The 20827-nt window shown below is 45.2% G+C and overlaps 1 protein-coding gene across 1 annotated transcript in view; it reads left to right on the forward strand.

The window, feature by feature from the left end:
* Positions 1-20827, forward strand: part of AFG1L (AFG1 like ATPase) — a 77197-nt gene that overhangs the window by 4020 nt on the left and 52350 nt on the right. The window contains 4 exon segments of the mRNA XM_038761165.1: positions 4575-4801; positions 11848-11899; positions 14164-14265; positions 15069-15199. Coding sequence (XP_038617093.1) covers positions 4575-4801; positions 11848-11899; positions 14164-14265; positions 15069-15199 — 512 coding nt within the window.

The following is a 20827-nucleotide window of genomic DNA, read 5'->3' on the forward strand; positions in this document are numbered from 1 at the left end:
ATTAAAATCACGTATCCAAGAGGCATTCCCTGACTAAGCCCTCATTCAATCATTCATTCATTCATATTTATTGAGCACTTACTGTGTGCAGAGCACTGTACTAAGTGCTTATTTCTTCCCCTTGTGTCACTCTTGCCCTTGGATTTGGACCCTTTATTCCCCCCAACCCTCAGTCCCACAGTATGTATCTACATATCCATTATTTATTTTAATGTCTGCCTCCCCCACTAGACTGTCAGCTCCTTGTGGGCATTTAACATGTCTACCGACTTGGTTATATTGTACTCTTCCAAGCACATGGTACAGTGCTCCGCACACAGTTAGTGGTCAGTAAATATAATTAAGTGCTCAGGGCAGAAATGCTGAAATGGGAGTTGGGCAGATGAGAGACTTATCAGTCAATCAGTGGTATGTATTGAGCACATGTGTAGAGTATTCTGCTTTGGGCTTGTGAGTGTACTTTAACACTGGCATAAATCAATTGCATTTATTGAGCACTTACTGTTTGCAGTGCACTGTATTAAGTGCTTGGGAAAGAACAATATAACAGACACATTCTCTGCCCACATTCCCTGCCTTAAGATGTTAGAGTGTCTAGAATCCTGACACTTTCGGGGAAGGACAACCAGCAGGCAGTCCTGCTCACTGTTCCTGTTGTTTCTTTTGAAGTCAGAAGCACCCTTTGTAGGCCTTTTGCCAGTGAAGGAGTATTGTCCTTGATGTGTTTCTTCATGATAGCTTATCCTGCCTTCCTAGAGGAAGTGGGATTTTCTTGTCGGGGCTTGGTACATCAGGGGACAAAATCTATCAGGGAACCAAATGATGCCACTGGTGATTCTGACTCCCTGGACCATTGGTGGAATGGTTGCCAGTTATTTTATAAAAGGAGGTTGATCGCTCTCAAATGTGGATAAGATCCAATACAGTCACAGAGCACAGAACAGCGGACTAAGACCTGAGCATTGCTATGGCTCTTACATGGTAGCAGGGGGTTTCTGGTCAGTGGCCACTGTTTACGCTGTTTTCCCATCAGTGTAGCATGGTACCAGTTCATGAATAATTGTGAATGTGGTATTTCAGTAGACATTTAATAAATATGCATTTAAAAAATCTAATTACTGTAATGAGGTTTACAGCTGAAATTTTAATTTAGCCCTTTAGAAATATTAAAAGTGCTTTTCCTGATTGTGCATTTTTCTTCCAGCAGTGGGTAAACATTTTAAACAAGAAATCTAAATTTCCTTATATAATATTGATTTCATTTACTCAGCATGCGATCATTTTGGCACAAATTTTCTTTTCCTTTGCAATGAAGGGCGCCTCCTTTTTGCTTCGTCCTTATTGCTTTGGCTAATTCTCGTCTGATTTATGTAAGGAGGAGTAGACACCAGGAGATCAATCAATAACTATCACTTACTGAGCACCTGCTATGTGCAGAGCACTGTACTGAACAGTTGGGAGGGTATAGTAGATATAGGAGACACGATCCCTGCCCTCAAGGAACTCTTACCCTAGTGAGCGCATATATGGTAAGGTGACTGGAGAAATTAGGGCTGGGCTAGATTTGTTTTATTCATGCAGTTTAAAAAGGGGAATTAAAATTGTGAGGGAAAAGCTAAGAATCTCCCAGAGACATAGATGACAATGTGAGGCTTGACAAGATCTTCGGGGAGCTGAATTTAAAGTCTGGGAAAGATAGGACAGAGCAATGCTAACTTGCTAAAATACCTTCGATGAAATATAAATGGAGGAAGAGGATTATTTAGATAATCACAAGATGATAGAGTCCTAAGTAATAATCCAATTCTGAGGAAGGGAAGAAAAAAATTGAATGGCAATTGCTGTCCAGAAGAATGCAAGGGAGATGGCTGAGATGTCCTCTCTGAACTCAATTTCAAACAGCAGTGAAATGAGATGAGAAGGGTGAAATCTACAAAAACCGAGGAGGAAACTGCCTGGACTTTGCTGGATCTCTTGAAATCATCTCTTCTGCCCAGAGAGGAGATGGTAGAACTTCAGACCACCACTGCCATGTGCAGGGCAATAGTGGGGATGAGTCCAAATCAAACTCATCTGGCAAGACATTGTCTGCTGAGCTAGCAGCAGATTTGATATAGGGCGGCTCTTGGGAAGTCTTTTGAGTTCCGATGCTTAACCATGGTGGCCTCGTGTCAGAAGTGAACGGTGAGCCTTTGTCCGAGCCTTCAGGACGAGGAAGTAGAGCGGAGGAATCGATGATAGCACTAGCAGCGTGGGCCACTTGTACTCTCTAGCCCTGATGGGTTGGGTTCCCCTTGGGGCCTGGAGTGCAGCAAGCGAGTAGGGGTTTATGGGTACCGACCCAGAGGTGGCCCCCAATGGCCAGCTACAGGCCCTGAGAGTGCCTCGAGAGTCTCCGGCTGGATGATAGGGTCCCAGTTGTAGAGCAGGAGCGTGGGCATGCGCTTGCCATGGATGGGGCCTTTCTCTGCCTGTCAGAGAACTGGGTGGGTGACCTCTCCTCTGGGCATGAGTCATGAAGTTCAGTTTCCATTAGGCTTGTAAGTGTACCACCGGGGGATTCCCAAGCCCAATACTACTCACCATTTTTAGGAATCCCAAAATAGCTGTGGCTTATGTGACTGCTTGCCTGTTCACCTTTCTAAAGATTTGACACAGTTCATCTATCACCTCACCTCCCTTCTCTCCTTCTAAAGCCCACCCCGCACCCTCCGGTCCTCTGCTGCTAATCTCCTCACCGTGCCTCGTACTCGCCTGTCCCACCGTCGACCCCCGGCCCACGTTCTCCCCCGGGCCTGGAATGCCCTCCCTCTGCCCATCCGCCAAGCTTGCTCTCTTCCTCCCTTCAAGGCCCTACTGAGAGCTCACCTCCTCCAGGAGGCCTTCCCAGACTGAGCCCCTTCCTTCCTCTCCCCCTCATCCCCCTCTCCATCCTCCCCATCTTACCTCCTTCCCTTCCCCACAGCACCTGTATATATGTATATATGTTTGTACATATTTATTACTCTATTTTATTTGTGCATATCTATTCTATTTATTTTATTTTGTTAGTATGTTTAGTTTTGTTTTCTGTCTCCCCTTTTTAGACTGTGAGCCCACTGTTGGCTAGGGACTGTCTCTATATGTTGCCAACTTGTACTTCCCAAGCGCTTAGTACAGTGCTCTGCACACAGTAAGCGCTCAATAAATACGATTGATTGATTGATCTATTCTTCCTAGTTGATTGCCGGTGAGTAAGTGAAGTAGTGGGCAGGATACTGTCAGGGGAAAGGGCTTCTTTATTCCATTATAAATTTTAGGAGGGAAAGGGCTTTATCTAGTCTTCACAGTAAATCTTTCTAAAGCAATGTCTCACTGCAGTGAGGGCCTGTCACATCCCTGAGGGTAGCTGGCAAGGAAGGAGACTCCCTCTGTGTAAATTGGACACTTTTGGATGCATTTTTTTGGATTGTCTTGAAAATAATATTTTTAACTGGGTTTGAATGGGACTTTCTTTAGGCTTTTGCCCCCAGTATTTTGCAGCAGTCTGAAATAATAATAATAACAACAACAACAACAAAGTTCTTTATTGCATTGGCCAAGCATCCTGTTGTGCCCAGCACTGTGCTGAATGCTGGGGAAAGGCATAAGGATAATTTTGATTCTGTCCCAGGCCCACTTGAGGCTCACAGTGTGAAAGAGGGCTGGGAGGACAGGCTAGGGGTCGGGGGTGGGCGGGGAGAGGCAGCTTTCGTGACTCGATCGGCTCTTATAAAACCCTCAGCAGATGACCAAAGACTGAGCTGCAGTATTGTGGGGGGTTTGGGGTGGGAACCAGAGACCATATTTGTCAGCTCTTCTGGGGACCTGCTCAAGTTTTGAGCAAATTCAAGGAGATCAGGTAATTGAAATGTGTCAGATCGTTTAATGATGAGCTCCTTATCATAACTGGATTTTAAAGCAGTTGACTGGGGAATAATAATAATAATAATGTTGGTATTTGTTAAGCGCTTGCTATGTGCCAAGCACTGTTCTAAGCATTGGGGTAGGTACAAGGTAATCAGGTTATACCACATGGGGCTCACAGTCTTCATCCCCATTCTACAGATGAGGGAACTGAGGCCCAGAGAAGTTAAGTGACTTGCCCAAAGTCACACAGCTGACAAGTGGCAGAGCCAGGATTTGAACCCATGACCTCTGACTCCAAAGCCTGTGCTCTTTACACTGAGCCACGCTGCTAGTGCCTGGTGCAAATATACCGTGAGCTGTGTAACTCTTTTCCCTCTGAGCTATTTTGACCCTCTTCTATTGCAATTAAAATTTGAAAGTGTATTTAGGGACATATTTTACATATGAAGAATAACAGCACATAGAACAGTGCTTTGCACATAGTAAGCGCTTAATAAATGCCATTATTATTAAAACAGTCTTGAATCAGAAGGACAACCTAATAGACAATTAGAGTATTTCCTTAAAGGGTCCAAATGTATTGTTTACAGTCTTCTCATGGGCACTGACAGCTATTCATGGACTTTTCCAAATCATTTTTCCATCAGAAAATTCAGAATTTTTGCTCTCCATTTCTGGTTTCCCAGCGAATGTTGTTCAGCAGGCGGAGCATGCAGCCACCACCCCAGAGCCCAGCGCTGTGTACTCTCAAGCTTTGTCTGCCTGTCGTGGACCTCTGGAGCACTACAATTTCCTGATAGGAGCTGAAGAACTGCGGGACGATGAGCACCAGAGAAGAGTTGTGCAGAGTTTGCAGAAGTTACACGAAAGCCTTAAGGGATACAGTATTGGTTCCCAAACCTTCTTTTCCAAGGTGAGGTTCTGGGGACAAGTCAAGGGTGGAGCTAGCAAGGAGGGGTGTTAAAGTGGCTATTTGACCCAATAGATCTCATAAAGAGTTTATCCTCCAGTGCTTGAATGGCATTATTTTTTGGTCCATCAAATATTTAGAAAGCAAGGTTCCAGAGACGTGCCTATGACTAAGGAGTCCATCCTCCATCCTGTGTGGGGAGTAGCTGCCTGACGTCCTTAGAGGTGATCCTGGATGGGCACCTAGCTCAGCCACATATGAGGTACCCTTGCTGAGCAGGTATCCCGGGCCTAAGGTGCCGCTGGGGGGCAAGGGTCCCGGTCTGCCCTCCTGGCCACTTAACCTCACTCACCCTTTGAAGACATCATTGGACAGATGCTTTGAGGGGGGTGCCCAGATAGAGAAGGGGCAAGAGAGGAGAGAAGTAGATTTCCGCCCTCTGTTGATGATGATGATGATGATGGCATTTGTTGAGTGCTTACTGTGTGCGAAGCACTGTTCTAAGCTCTCGGGGGGATACAGGGTGATCAGGTTGTCCCACATGGGGCTCACAGTCTTAATCCCCATTTTACAAATGAGGTAACTGAGGCACAGAGAAGTCAGCTATGTGATTTTGGGCAAGTCACTTAACAAGTGGCAGAGTCAGGATTAGAACCCATGACCTTTGGCTCCCAAGCCCATGCTCTTTCCACTGAGCCACACTGCTTCTCTTAATGATGATGATGATGAAGTCTCCCACGGACAACAACTGATTAGTTTGGGTCCTGACCCTTCAGCTTCACCCAGAAGCTGAGTGGAGGAATTGATTCTCAGGCTAGTGGTTAGCACCATGCCACTCCCTTTCTGGGCTGTGTTCTGAGCAGGGACAGCATGCCCCCATGGGTCTCCTCTGCCTCTGCCCCGCCCTGGCCTCTGTTCCGCTCCTGCTGCTCTGCTGGTGGTGGCAGCAGGAAGCAGGGAGACAGGGCTCAAGTGGCAGAGGTGGTGTGGGAGGGAGGCGCCAAGCTGCTCTCACTCAGATCACAGCCTGGGGTTCCTCACTGACAGGAGGACCTGGGCAACAGAGGTGATGTTGGTATTTGTGAATGTGTCTGCTTTGGATATGGCCTCTGGCCCATTTTCTCAGCCCCTTTTTGCTCCCTCATTTCCCTTTTTCTGGCCCTCTTTTCTCATCTGTTTTTCCCTTCTGTCTTTTTTCTTTGTCCCCCTTTCCTTTTTATTCTCTCCATTTCTTTCTCTGTCTCCACATCTCTCTCCATCAGACTCTATGTCTGTCTCTTTTTCCCCTTCCCTCTCCCTCTGTCTTTTAGTCCATTCAGCTTTTTCAGTTGTATTCCTGCACTTCTTTGAGCCCCCAAGTCTGTTTACTTCGATTATGGAGGAGAGTAGGTTCCAGCCTAGCCAGGATGAAGGAGGTTTTTACCAAAGCATTTTCCAAATCACTGCATTTTTAATAACTTTGTCACAATCAGAAGTATTGGTGCTCACCCAGTTTAGTATGCTTGGTTTAGACTACCTTTCCTACATTCCCAACACCCCCACCCCTGCTTGTTGGTTATTCAGATACTTAAATTAGGCTTAATTATGCCAGTAAACTGAACAAATTAGTGTACTTTAGGCTACCAAGAGGCCTTTTTCAAATTAGCTAAATGTATTAAAAAGGATTTTCATTTAACAGCAATTTATGGGTGCTAACGTGTAGTTCAGCTTTTTAGTTTTAAAAGATGTTCTTGGAAACCTGAAGTGATCTACTTTTATCAAGAAGTGGCCTATGTTGAGAGTGATATAATGCCAGTTCTTTTTAAAGAAGTAATTATACTCAGCGTTCCAGCTGGAATCATTGTCTCTGATTCTGTCATTTTTGGAGATAATAATGGATTGGGGCCCGGGGATTGGGGGGCGGTGGGGGTGGGGGGAGAGAAAGAGGAGGAATAGGAAAAAAAAATAGTGTTGCTGCATTTTAAACAATTTGAGAGCTGCATGCTTGCCCGTTTTAGCAGCTCCACCTTTATCATTTTCCTTCTGCAGTGAAAATCACCTGGAGCAATCTGGGGACAGAAAACTAAAGTCGGTAGAGAAAATATTGTCGTTTATAACCTTGGCAACAGTCACCTTTGACCAAGTGCCCACTGTTGGGTAGGTACCGTCTCTATATGTTGCCAACTTGTACTTCCCAAGCGCTTAGTACAGTGCTCTGCACAAAGTAAGCGCTCAATAAATACGATTGAGTGAATGAAAGTGTACTTGGGAAGGAGAAAATAAGAAAAAAACGATGACAGAAACCAGGGGACAAAAGCGGGAATGTTGAAAAAACACCGTTGTTCTGGGCAAGGTTGCATGGGCTGGGTGAGGTTACCCATGTGGAACGCGGGGCCCAGGAGCTGATAATGAAGTCGATTCTGAGCCATATCAGAACTGTTAGCAGCATCTCAGGTTCCCCAGGGAGCAAACTCTCACCAGCTAAGGCATGTCTTGCACGGATGGGCTTAGCAACCCAAGAGGGCTAAAGGCTCAGCGGCTTGGTTTGGTTCAGTGAGCCGTCCGCCTCCTACCTGATCACTCTCCTTCCGCTACAACCCAGCCCACACACTTCGCTCCTCTAATACCAACCTCCTTGCTGCACCTCGGCTTGTTCACCAGTGGCCCTTTGCTCACATCCTCCCTTCTCCCTGGAACACCTTCCCACTACAGAGCTGGCAGACCAGCACGTTCCCCATCTTTGGAGCCCTGCTAAAATCTTATCTCCTCCAAGAAGCCTTCCCTGACTGACCTCTCATCTCCCCTCCCTACTCTCTTCAAATTCTTTGTCGTCTCTGTACCCTCTGTGTGCTTCGTTACTCATTCCAACCCCACACCTACAGCACTTATGTAACATACCTGTATACTCTGCTCCTTACCTCAGCTATTATTTATTTTAACATCTCTCTTCCCCACTAGACTGAAGACAGGGATCGTGTCTACCAACTATTTTGAATTGCAGTCTCCCAAGCGCTCTGCACAGTTTGTACACTGCTTGGCACGGAGGAAACACTCAATACCATTGACTGATCAATTGATTGATTCCTCCATGAATAAATCTAAGAAAGCAACATGGCCTAGTGGAAAGAACATGGGCCTGAGAGTGAGTCACGGGACTTGGGTTCTAATTCTGGCTTTTCCAGTTGTTTGCTGTGTGATCTTGGGCAGGTCATTTAACTTCTTTGTGTCCGTTTCCTCAACTGTGGAAAAGGGGATTAAGTATCTGTCCTCCTCCAGACTGTGTTCAACCAGATAAACTTTGAATCTACCCCAGTGTTTAGAATAGTGGTTGTCACATAGTGAATACTTAACAACATCAAAAATAGTAATAATAATAGTAATAATAATAACCATAATAATATTGAAAAGCCCCTCTGTCTTGGAAGCCTGGCCAAATCCTATTGATCCTTAAGCCCCACTTTGGCTGTCAGCTGGCAGAAGTGATATTGATTTTGCACATACCTACTGAGTGCCCTGCACTGTTCTTAGTGTCTGAGAAGTAAATCAGAAGCACAGTACCCACTCCCTGCCCCCAAGGAGTTGACAATCTAGAGGAAGAGGCAGATATTATTTACGAATGGGGTAGCACTAATCTATCATTGATCTTTATAAACCACTTATTTTGTGCAGGGCACTGTACTGAGTGCTTGGGAGACTACAATGCAGACATGAACCCTGTAGGAAGAACAAGCATCAGGTAGGGAGTTCAACAAATATAATAGGATGGAATCTTAGAATAATTAGTTGAATGTACAATTGAACATGCATAGATCCACAAATGCTGAGAATGGGTACAAATACATAAGTGATAGGTAAGTGCTGGGGGTGCTGTTGGGTTGAGTTGCTTCATGGTGATGGCAGTAAATCAGGGAAGGCTTCCCAGAGAGGATGGGATTTTAGGAGGATTTTGAAGATGGGTAGAGCTGTGCTCTGGGGGATTTTAATGGGGAGGGAGGCCAGGCGGGGAGAGCAGCATGAGAGAGGGAACGGTTACAGGAGATTTGAGAGCAAGGTCCAGTCAGATGGCGAACTGTGGAAGAGCGAGCCCGCTAGAGGTGGAGTGACCTGCCTTTGGCCTGCGACGCAGTGAGGAGTCGGTGGGCATGCCAGATGGAGTACCCTCGGGCTGGAGTCTTCACTCACAGTTGATTGACTGCCCGCCTTCTCTGCAGATTTGGTTTGCTGATGAAGAGACAGCAAGCCTTTTGGAAGCATGCTGGGGTCAGGAAAGCAGGCAGGCAGGCAGCACCGCTCAGCCCAAGGGGAGCCTGGGGCCGGAAAGAGCGGGGCCAGGAAGCTGCCTGCCTCACCCAGCCTGACTGGACTCAACCAGGACCCCCCCCCAGCGAGCCCTGTTGTCGTGGGGCCAAGCACCACAGCGGAGTGCCTAGAGCTGAGAAGGTGATGTCGATGTCGATGAGACCTGGAACACTCCGGTGGTGGTGTTCCAGACAGGGCTCGGGGTGGCTGGGCTGAGCAAGGATAGCTTTCGCTGCAGCATGAAGGACAGCTCCACTTTCTGATGCAAAGCGGCTCCCTGAGACGGGGTCAGACACGGTTTCTGGAGAGAGCGATTTCAGAAGAATGGCTTTGAGGGTGGGATTCACAACCTGACAGCTTGTAGTTGTTCCAGCCCCACCTTGGGTGTTTTTGTGCAGGCCACCAGCTTTAGCAGTTGGGTTTTCAGCCACTCTTGTACTTGATGGATTCATTAAGCCGTTGATCTTTCTTGCTTGGGCCATCTCCAGCTGAGTTTCTGTGTATTCTTCCTGCTCCTTCTGTAAATGATTTGGGTCTGGCTGTCTCCCCAACTAGATTACGCAGACTATAATATGGAAAGCAGCGTGGCTCAGCGGAAGGAGCACGGGCTTGGGAGTCAGAGGTCATGGGTTCTAATCCTGGCTCTGCCACTTGTCAGCTGTGTGACTTTGGGCAAGTCACTTTACTTCTCTGTGCCTTAGTTCCCTCATCTGTAAAATGGGGATTAAGACTGTGAGCCCTTTGTGGGGCAACCTGATTACTTTGTATCTAGAAGCAGTGTGGCTCAGTGGAAAGAGCACGGGCTTTGGAGTCAGAGGTCATGGGTTCAAATCCCCGCTCCGCCAATTGTCAGCTGTGTGACTTTGGGCAAGTCACTTCACTTCTCTGTGCCTCAGGTCCCTCATCTGTAAAATGGGGACTAAGACTGTGAGCCCCCTCCCCCCCACCGTGGGATAATTTGATCACCTTGTAACCTCCCCAGCGCTTAGAACAGTGCTTTGCACATAGTAAGCGCTTAATAAATGCCATCATTATTACCCCAGTGCTTAGAACCGTGCTTGGCACATAGTAAGCACTTAATAAATACCATCATTATTATTATAATGGGGTTGGGTCAGAAACCCATCTTCCCCAAGAGTGCTGGAGAGTCTGTGCATTGGAGTGCTTTGAGGTCAGTGAATGGAAGATACTTGCTAAGGGAAAGAGGGTAGCTGAGTTTGGGGAAGAATTTCACGCCTGGAAAGTAGTAAAGCTGACCCACAAACTTAGTTAAAAACTTGAAAAATTGTTGCGTATTATGTATTTGTTTCAAAGTACCATTTTATTTTTTCCGAGAAATTGGAAGTAGAGTAACTGCCTAGTTCCTGGAAGGACTGATAGAATAAAATAGCAAAGAGAGAGAAATATTCAAGAGGTTTTGGCAAGGGAGGAAAAAAATGTTTTCAAATGAGATTTGGAAATAGATGGAGCATTGATGGTCTAGAGAAAGGCAGGAGTTTTGTTCCAGCTGGCAGAGCTAAGGAGAGAGGATTCTTTTGCCCCAGTGGGGGAGATGTGAAGGATAGAAAAAGGTTTGTGCTAGATTTAGTAAAGGAAACAAAGGCAAGAGGAGAGAAACAGGTTTGTGTGGTAGATTGGAGTAATTCCAAGAAATTTTAAAAAACAAGAAAGCTATTTGGAATTAGATCCTGAAGTGAACAGTGTTGGAGGAAGTGCACCAGAGTGCCATCCCCATCGCTCCCCACTCTCCGGCCCTCGGGCAGGCCCGCCACTCTACGTGAATGGTGTGTCCGACCCTCGGGTAGGCCCGCTGCTTTCACCCTGGACGAGGCATTTGGCCATAGGTCCTGCTCCCCCAGTCCTGAATACCCCAGCCCTGTCTCTCTGCAGCTACATTGGAGCCCCTGAGGTGCAACTGGTAAAAATGTGCACAAGAAAGTATTATATGCCCTGTTTTCAAAACCTGATGGAGTAGCCCCTCCAAAGGGAAAGCAGTGAAATAAACCCTTTATCTTTGGCCCTGTAGTCTCTTTGATGCAGGGGAGGTATTTGAAATAAAAATTTCATTTTAATAGTAGATAGTGATCTAATACCCTCCACCTGCCAGGGTTCCGGGGGGCAAGAATGATAAGTGACCCTGGTAACAGATCAGCAGGGACAGAGAAGGATGTTGGCAACAGGGCTTAATTAGTTTAGTTTAAAGAAACTAATAATCTGGAGCCAACCTGATAGGTTGGGGGGTTGGTGGGGGCAGGAGGGCCACACTCAAGGTCATGGGGTGGGTGGCATGGCAGCAGAAGAGTCAGAGAGAAGAAAATTTAAAGAATCAAAGGGATCGGAGAGTAGAGTGGTAAGTGTGATGTATAAAGGGAAGTCAAATAAATTACAGGGCATACCTGGGCAACAGGAAGTGGGCCTTGAAGAAGGAGCATGAGATACCCTGCTTGTTGGGGAGCTCTTGCCAGCACCCATTTGGCTATGTAGAGTTTCCCATTCCTTGCCTTCTTCATTTATCAAGTATTCATTCTCTGTCTTATCTGAGGAGAGAGTCTCCTGTCATAAAGGAGACATGAGCCTTTGTTCAGTTGTGAAGACTTCTGGCCAGGAACCTCCTGGAAGCAGCTGGTTGGAATGCTAGTGGTCCATTTGTGCAGGCCCATGCCACTCTCACAAGCCTCAAAAGAGCTGCAGTTGGACTGGCATAGTCTCGGTGGGCAATTGTTGGTGGGACCCCTTGAGTGTCGAATTACTTTCCTGTTCTTCATTTGCAGATTTTTGCCCGAAGCAAGCCTCCAAAGGGCCTTTATATCTATGGAGATGTTGGTAAGTTGTTACTAAAAAAAAAAAAAAAAGTCAGAAGAGTTAAATAAGCGCCAAAGTAATCAAAAATTCAAATTTAGTGGAATTTCATTTTTTCAGGTTCCATGTCAGCTACAAATTTGCAGTCTTACATTCAGTGATTTAGTTGATTGATTTAATGGGAGCTCACTACGTGAAAGTGTGCAGTGCACTAGAGGTGGTAGACGTGATCCATGCTTTGAAGGTGGGCAGAGTGGAGGTCTGTGGATATCGAAGTTGTAGTTGTTCCAGGCTCAAGAGAAGATGTAGGCAAAGGGTCAGTGGTGCGATAGACAAGACTGAGGTACGGTCAGTAGGTTGGTGTTAGAGGACAAAGGGTGTGGGCTGATTTGATTGTAGAAGGAGATCAGCAAGGCAAGGAAGGAGGGGAGATCTGTTTGAGTACCTTAAGGCCTGTGGTAAGGAGTTTCTGTTAGATGTGGAGGTGGATGGTAATCATTGGAGGCTATTGAGACGTGGGGAAATGATAATAATGATAATAATAATGATAGTATTTGTTAAGCGCTTACCCCACAGTCTCAATCCCCGTTTTACAGACGAGATAACGGAGGCACAGAGAAGTGAAGTGACTTGCCCAGGGCCGCAGAGCAGACAAGTGGCGGAGTCGGGATTAGAACCCATAACCTTCTGACTCCCAGGCACGTGCTCTATCCACTACACCATGCTACTTCCCGTGCCTTCTGGGTCCTGTGCTATGATCCCTCTGCCCAGCCTTTGGGACCCTGGGGCATTGTCCTTGTTGCTCCAGTGGCCTTGGAGCAGGCCTCGATTCCAGGCACGTGGACAGAGGAATTGAGACAGTAGGTAGGCTAGCCCCAGTTCCCATGGTAAGCATTTGCCTATCTGGTGGATACCCAGGCTAATCAGGAGGCATGCATGAAGATGTAAGCTCCCAGAAAAACCCTGGATGTTTGACCCCAAACCAATACTTGTCAGACCACCCATACTCCCTGGTGACAAGAAGTGCCAGGCTCAAATTCCAGGGAAGTCAGCAGACAACTGGTGGTTTTGGTGAAAGCTCTTGAGACAGGAGACGTCAGTGACATTTTCTACCAGAGCTCATCTCCTGCCAACACTGATTCAGCTGACAAAAAGCAGGCTCAGAAGTTCTAAACAAGCAGATGAGAAATTGGGGAATTCAAAAAAAACTGTGTATGGGATATTAACATTATATTTGTTCACCTCTAAAATTTTGTCTATGGTATTTTTGAAGCACTTACTGGTGTGTATCTCAAGTACTGTTCTAAGCATTGGGATAGATACAGATGAATTAGGTCGGGCACAGTCCCTGTCCCATGAGGGCCTCCCAGTCCAAATTCTGTTTGTGTGTTATAGTCACTGGACTCTAGGAAGTTAATGATAGCTCTGAACCCAAAGAGATTTGTGAGTGAAACTTTGTCCTTTTGTTTTCATCAGGAGCTAAAAATGAGATGACAGAATGGGGAGTTCCATGATTTCTTTGTTTAGACGTGAACCCACGTAAATTTCTATGAGCTTGCACTTCTGCAGTTATTGCCAAATATCTTGTGGTCATTAAAGGTTTCCATTGAGAAAGGCAGCACCTATCTACTATGCCATACATTTTCCTAAACCTTTCAACTAGCTACTGTCCATAACCTATTACTCTCAGCTCTCCTGTAGTAGATGGGGGAAGATTGGGGAGGAACACAGATTGCATTCTCATACAGTAGCAATCGCAGAGTTCAGCATCATGTGTGTGCGCATGATAATTTTTTCCAAAACCATGGTGTGCTCTATCCAGCAGGCTCATGTCGCTAGGCTTTCCTAGCAGCATTTGCACCAAAACGTGCTTTGAAAACATGGGCAGTGCCTTCAATTTCTTCTCTTTTTATCTTGGATTGTTTTTCAGATAGTTTTCTTTTACTAGATGGTTTGGAAAGAGAGAAAGCAGAGGGATAATGCATTTCACTTACTTCTCCCAGCCTCTGAACAAACATGCCTGTGGGGAATGTTGCACCCGGGAATGGTGTCATTATAATTATTAGCACAAAAGTTGTATTTAGGGAGATCAGATTCCAAGGGAAAAAGGAACCCTCGATTTTTCTTCTTACCTTAGGTTGCATGCTAGCCTTCTCCCAGCAATGTAAAATGTTTGTTCCATTCAGTACAAAGAAGTTTGGTTTCATCAGCTTAAGGCTAATGAGCAATCATTCCAGTAATCAGTACATACTGCTTAAATTAATAGTGCATTTTTTTAAAATTTGAAGGTACGGGGAAGACAATGGTGATGGACATGTTTTATTCTCACATAGAAGTGGAAAATAAGAAGAGAGTCCATTTTCATGGTTTTATGATAGACGTACACAAACGTAAGTGAACTTTCTAAGTCTTGCTTGAAGGTGTTTGCTGGGTAAAAAAACTTGCAAAGCAAACAGACTTTTCTGTTCTAATCATTTAATTCTTCCTCTCTTGTAATGAATCTTAGCTTAAATGGATTTCAGTAGCAAAGGAACTGAAGGATGGATTTAATTTGTTTATGTCTTAATAGCCAGTAACTGACTTCATAGAATTGATTGAAGAGAACGCCCATAGATGGGCAACAAACAAAAGACAGATAAAAAGTTCTCCACCTTTAGTCTGGATATCCACAGGGAAGTAAAGTGAACACTCCTTGTCCAGTATGGAGGCAAGTCTCCACACACGGACTTTCCAGAAAATGGACATTTCTATTTTGAAGGTGTATATCCTGGTGTCACTTCAGGGCCCTCGGTCTAAAGAGATTCTGGATTCTCAACCCCAGTGATATCAGCGCAGCAGTCGTGCCTGATATAATATGCCTTGTGCTTTGATTCAGAGAGTCCACAAGTCTGGATAGCAGAGCCCAGAGACGTGGGGAAGAGGCAGAATGGGATGGTGGGTAAGGAGGCGAGATCTGGGACTTTGAATCCTGGTCCTAACCTACTGTTTGATTTTGTTCATGATCTCTCTGCTCTTCTGTTTTTGTGCCTCAGTAATGACAGTCAGGCAGAGGGCAGTTGTGAGGATTCATCTTATTTCTTTTTAGGAGTTCCATTCTTCCTTATATATTTGCTTCCTTATATATTTCCTTATATATTTGTTTCCTTATATATTTGTTTTACGTGCAACATGATCTCTGTGTGTTTTATTTAAGGAATACATCGTCTTAAACAGAGTTTGCCAAAAAGGAAACCAGGACTAATGGCTAAATCATATGATCCAATAGCTCCCATCGCTGCAGAAATCAGTGAAGAAGCCTGTCTCTTATGTTTTGATGAGTTTCAGGTACGATGTTAAGTAAACACTCCTTTTCTTTAGCAGTAACGTGGTATTTTGGATGAAGTGCTGGATGAGAGAGGATAGATCTGGATTCAAGTTTTGACTTCGTTGTTTCTTGCTTTCTGGCATTTATACTTTCCTTGCATCAGATTTGTTATTAAGTAGGCCTGATAATTATAGTACTGTTCATTATTTCTCTGAGTGAAAGTGAATACAAATATTGCCAAAAACCCTTGGAGAGGTTTGGAAGAAAATGAAAGAAGAATCTATGTAAGGACTTAGTACAGTCAGCATTTGGTCCAGTTCATTACAGTTAATTGGTGCTCAGTAAATTTTGTTATAACATGTAGATAGCAGCTCTCCTTTAGAGTGTATCAGTAGCCCAGTGGAAAGAGCCCAGGCCTGGAAGTTAGAGGACCTAGCTTCTAATTCTAGCTTCTAATTAGCTTCTGTCACTAGTTTGCAGTGTGACCTTGGGAAAGTCATTTAACTGCTCTGTGCCTCAGTTCCCTCATGTGTAAAGTGGGGACTCATTACCTAGAAGCAGCATGGCCTAGTGGATACAGCATTGGCCTGGGCCTCAGAAGGACCTGGGTTTTAGTCACCACCACCAGCAGGAACTGTCAAAAATGAAATGTCCACTTCTTCCAGGTTGGTCTTCGGAAGAAGCTCCTTCTCTCCCCTCGCCTCCCCTCTCCTCCCCTCTTCCTGTCCTTCCATTCCCCCCTTGCCCCCCCCCCCCCCCCCCCCCCATCCACCCCAAGTGAAAGCCTCACCGCCAGGTCTGTTACAATCCCCACACCACTGGGCATCTGTCTGGAAACCCCAATAAAGCAGGAATCCTGGACCACTGTGGTCAGGAGGATGTCAGAGAAGGCGATTGGCTCCTGCTTCTGCACCCCGAGCCAAGAGAGGAAGGGAACCTTTGATGCTGCTCTCGCAGCCCCAGGGTGTGGCAGGAGCCCAAGTTCCCAGTCGCACCCAATGGGACCCCGTTGGGTCATCCCTAGGAACTTGAGGCTCCCTGCCACTCTGGGATAGGAAGCCTCCAATTAGTTCACCGTAGTGTCTCCCCTGCATTTTAATTGTCTATTTGGATTCAGGAGTGGTTTCAGCAGCTTCCTAAATGGTGGTGCCTTCTCAAAAGGTTTGCAGCGTTTTCCACACTCTGAAGGTACCGAAAATGGATCGAGAGTTTGCCTTTGCACTTTTATAACAGTTCCAGTTCACATTTAGTTTTAGTTGCTTCTCCAATGCTCCCTAAATCAGGGAAAATGAACCCCAGGGTTGCTGGGGAGAAAGACAGTGCTTCAGTTAGGGAAGTAGCATGGCCTAGTGGAAAGGGCATGGCCCTGGGAGTAGAAGGACCTGGGTTCCAGTCTCAGCTTTGCCACTTGTCTGCTGTGGAACCTGGGCAAGTCAGTGAACTTCTCTGTGCCTTAGTTACTGCATCTGTAAAATGGGGATTAAATCCCCCTCCCTCTGACTAAGATTGTGAGCCCCATGTGGGACAGGGACTGTGTCCAACCTGATTACCTTGCATCTATTCCACTGCTTAGAACAGCGCTTGATACACAGTAAGTGCTTAACAAATACCAGAATAATAATGATAATACAGTGGTGGAATTCTGCTGTAAATTGTAATTATTATAATAATGACTGTAGGAGATCTGGAAAGTTTCTGTGGTTTAATATTTGGGGCCTGTAACTATCTGCTAAGGAATGTCCATCTGTCAAGTCTAGATCGTTTCAAGCAGGTTGTCCAGGCTGTAGCATGTGCAGCTGTCCCTGGAGAGCTGGGGGTGTCAGGGTAACTAACGCATGCAGTTCTCGGGATAGCTAGGTGTTACGGGGAGCTGCCCATAACTTTTGGCCTTGCTGCTCTGTAGGAAGAGTCAGTGAAGTCGGACTGGGAGTAGAGGTGTGGGGGGAGCACCTGATAAATCAGGTTATCTGGCTTCACCACCAGCTCAAAAAGCCATCATGGAAGTTTGTGTCTCTGAAGTTTAGGGGCGGGGTACCGTTGCCCAAGGGGATCTCTGGTTGTTGGTAGCACTTAACCTTCTTAATAAATGGCGGGAAAGATTCCTCCTTCTCCGAGACTGGCATTTCCAGCTCTTGATTTCTGAATTTCTGCCTGTCTCTTTACCACGTTTGGAGACTGAGTTCAATACTTATTGTGGACTAAAACAGTATTTTGTTTATGGGCACTGTAAATAGCATATATCTATTTGCCTACTAATGGAGACACCAACAACCGAGTTAGGTTTAATTTTATTTGACAAGCCAAGTTGTATTTGAGACAGTGCAGGTCGATAAATAGATTGAAAGTGAGAAAAGGAGTATGGCACAGCTCTATAACATACTCTGAACACTAAGCAGTTTGAATTTTATATGAGTTACATGTTTATGGTAATGGTGTACCTTTGTAATGTTTGATGGAGAACCTATCCAAGAGTTGCAGCATATCACTGAAAACTCTTGTTACCAAAGCCATGCCTCTCCCTCCCACATTGGTTTTCCTGAACTTATTCCTAGCTAATCTTTAAGGACAAGAGGGGAAGTGGTGGCAGTGTTACAGTGTGAGGTGTCAAGCCATCTCGTGTTGGTTTGCATTATCCCAAACTTGGTCCACTTGTCTTACCTTTAAATGAAGGTCAGTGGGGTCTTAGGCCTCCGCAGCAGCACCTGCTGCCACCGCTCATTCTCTTACGGATTCCGTGGTAAACTGCCTTGCAGGGAATTCTGGGAAGTTAACAGTAGGAGCTCTGCTTGGCTGTTGTTTCTCATACATACAACTCACCATGGTGGTTAAAGGTCAAACAGCCAAAAGTTGGGGAATGCCACCTGAGGCTGTGCCATCAGGGGTGAAGATGGAGAGCCACTTGGGGCATTCCATGAGGTGGGCAGAATCTTGAAAGTAGCTGGGTAACAGGGATGATGAAGGCTGCAGTGACCACCATTTTTAACAGCATTAGGATGGGTGGTAATAAAATCCTGTCAATGAGAACAGTAACTTGCTCAAAAATCCATTGGAGATCCATCCCAAGAATGGAATTTTAACTTGGCCGCTTATCGGCCTGTACCTATTTGTGATTTTCTCTGAAAACCCATACTGCCAGATGGGGCCAAAAACCTTTCAAGACAATCACACCTTTTGGGCTGGGTTTTCCTAGGGCAGTGACTGTCGGCCTTTGTGTTACTCCAGTAATTTAGCACCCATGTTGGGCTATTGTCGTTGGGCTCAGGGTTTTGTTAAGTCGATAGTTCATAATTTTTAAACTGGAATTTTCATTCTTTGAGAAAGCCCTCCTGGTTATGTAAGTGCTGCAGCAGTCCTGAAAGGAGAATCCAGGTTTTCCGATGAGCAGAATAGCATGCAAAGATACTTTGGATAAACAGTCAATATCATTAAAAAACACAGTTTAAACAATTTTTGCGAACTAGCAAAGCTATTAAAAAGCTCTAATAAAAACTAGGCCTTAGTTTTGTGCTAATACTAATTACTGGTAATACATGCTTATATTTGTCATTCATTATATGGTGCAGTACCAATCAGTGGATGACTGAGTCCCAAGCACTTACACATGCAAATGAACTATTAGATTTTTTTTTTCTCTTTTACTTAAGTGAGTCATAATGGAAAGCAACTCTAGGTCATAAAAAAAATCTTTTCTCTTAAATGCTAATGAAATTTCTCCATTCTCTCCATTAGCAGAGTATCCTTATTGGTAATTTGTAGCCTTCTCTTTTGTTCCTGCTTCTAATGAATGTTGGGTTCTGAGGCTGGCTGAGCTACCAGAATGCTCTTGGCAGTTGTCTTCTGATCACTTTTATACTGTAAAATTGTGGCTCCCTTCTAAAGCTGTACAAGTGAGGGTGCAAGATCAAAAGAGGCCATATTGGCACACAGACACACCCGGTGACTCTTGGTTTGTTAATTAGTTATGCCCCGCACAAGTTCATTTCCTCTAGTTGGTAAGGAAAGAACATAAAATTCTGAAACCTGGAGATACCAAGTTAGAGTTCCATAACCAGCCTTGATTTTTTGCCTATCTAGTCCTTGACTTCTAAGGTAAATGCTGTCATCACCCTTTCAGATTACTAAGTCATATGATTTGTTTAGTTGAATTTTTTTCAAAAAGGCACCTTGCCATCGGGGTAATCACCTGAACAGTTCCATTCATTTAACTGAGTAATTTTCAATTTATAGCATGCATTTTCAAAAGTCAGTACCTAGCTGTACACATTAGCCCTCCGATTAAAAATGCAACTACCTTGAACATTGGCGAGCACACTCCGTCTTCTCATCAGAAATGCCATTGGGCCTTCTCTGGGAGTGTTTTTGCCCAGACTAAATTTGACAGTGATCCTGAACTCCAGATGAAATAATGCCAGCTTCACTTTGCTGTGCGTGTCAGAGGGCTCTCAAGGTACTTGGGGAGTTCCTGATGTCCTAATCACTCAGGGACCCTTGGGGAGATTTTCCAGAATGAATGTGTTTTAAAGCCGGAGCTCCCGACACAAATCACATCTAGGTTTTGATCCAGAGAAAAAGGAAATCTGGATCTGATAGGCTTAACTGCTTTGCCCTCCCTCCTAACCCCACATTCTATTTATTTATTTATTTCTAACAGTCAGTTGTATTTTTTGAGTGCTTACTGTGTGCAGAGCACTGTACTAAATCCTTGGGGGAGTACAATATAACAAAGACATTCCCTGCCCACAATGAGCTTACAGTCTAGAGAGGGAGACAGACATTAATATAAATAAATAAAATTACAGATACATAGATAGGTTCTGTGTGGGGTGGAGGAGGAATGAATAAAGGGAGCAAGTCAGGGTGAAGCAGAAGGGAGTGGAAGAAAAGGAAAAACGGGCTTAGTCAGGGAAGCCGTCTTGGAGGAGATGTGCCTCAATAAGGCCTTGAAGAGGGGAAGAATAATCGTCTGACAGATTTGAAGAGGGAGGCCGTTACAGGCCAGAGGCAGGACGTGGGCAAGAGGTTGACAGTGAGATAGATGAGATCGAGGTACAGTGAGAAGGTTAGCATTTAAAAGAGCAAAGTATGTGGTGTGGGTTGTAGTAGGAGAGTAATGAGGTGAGGTAGGAGGAGCCAAGGTGATTGAGGGCTTTAAAGCCAGTGGTAAGGATTTTCTGTTTGGTGTGGAGGTGGATGGGCAACCACTGGAGGTTCTTGAGGAGTGGGGAAACATGGCCTGAACGTTTTTTTTGTAGAAAAATGAACTGGACAGCAGAGTGAAGTGTGGACTGGAGTGGGGAGAGACAGGAGGCAGAGAGGTCAGCAATGAGGATGATTTGGTAATCAAAATACTTGGATTAACACAGTAACATTAAGGATGGAGAGGAAAGAGTGGATTTTCATGATGTTTTGAAGGTCGAACTGACAGAATTTAGCGATGGATTGAATATGTGGGTTTGAATGAGGGAGAGGAGTCAAGGATAATGCCGAGGTTATGGGCTTGTGAGACAGGAAGGAAGGTGGTACCATCTACGGTGATGGGCAAGTTAGGGGTAGGACAGAGTTTGGTGGAAAGACGAGTTGTTTTAGACATGTTAAGTTGGAAGTGACAGGAGGACATCAAAGTAGAGATGTCTTCAAAGCAGAAAGAA

Source organism: Tachyglossus aculeatus, chromosome 19, assembly GCF_015852505.1.
Source record: "Tachyglossus aculeatus isolate mTacAcu1 chromosome 19, mTacAcu1.pri, whole genome shotgun sequence".
NCBI classification, from domain to species: Eukaryota; Metazoa; Chordata; class Mammalia; order Monotremata; family Tachyglossidae; genus Tachyglossus; species Tachyglossus aculeatus.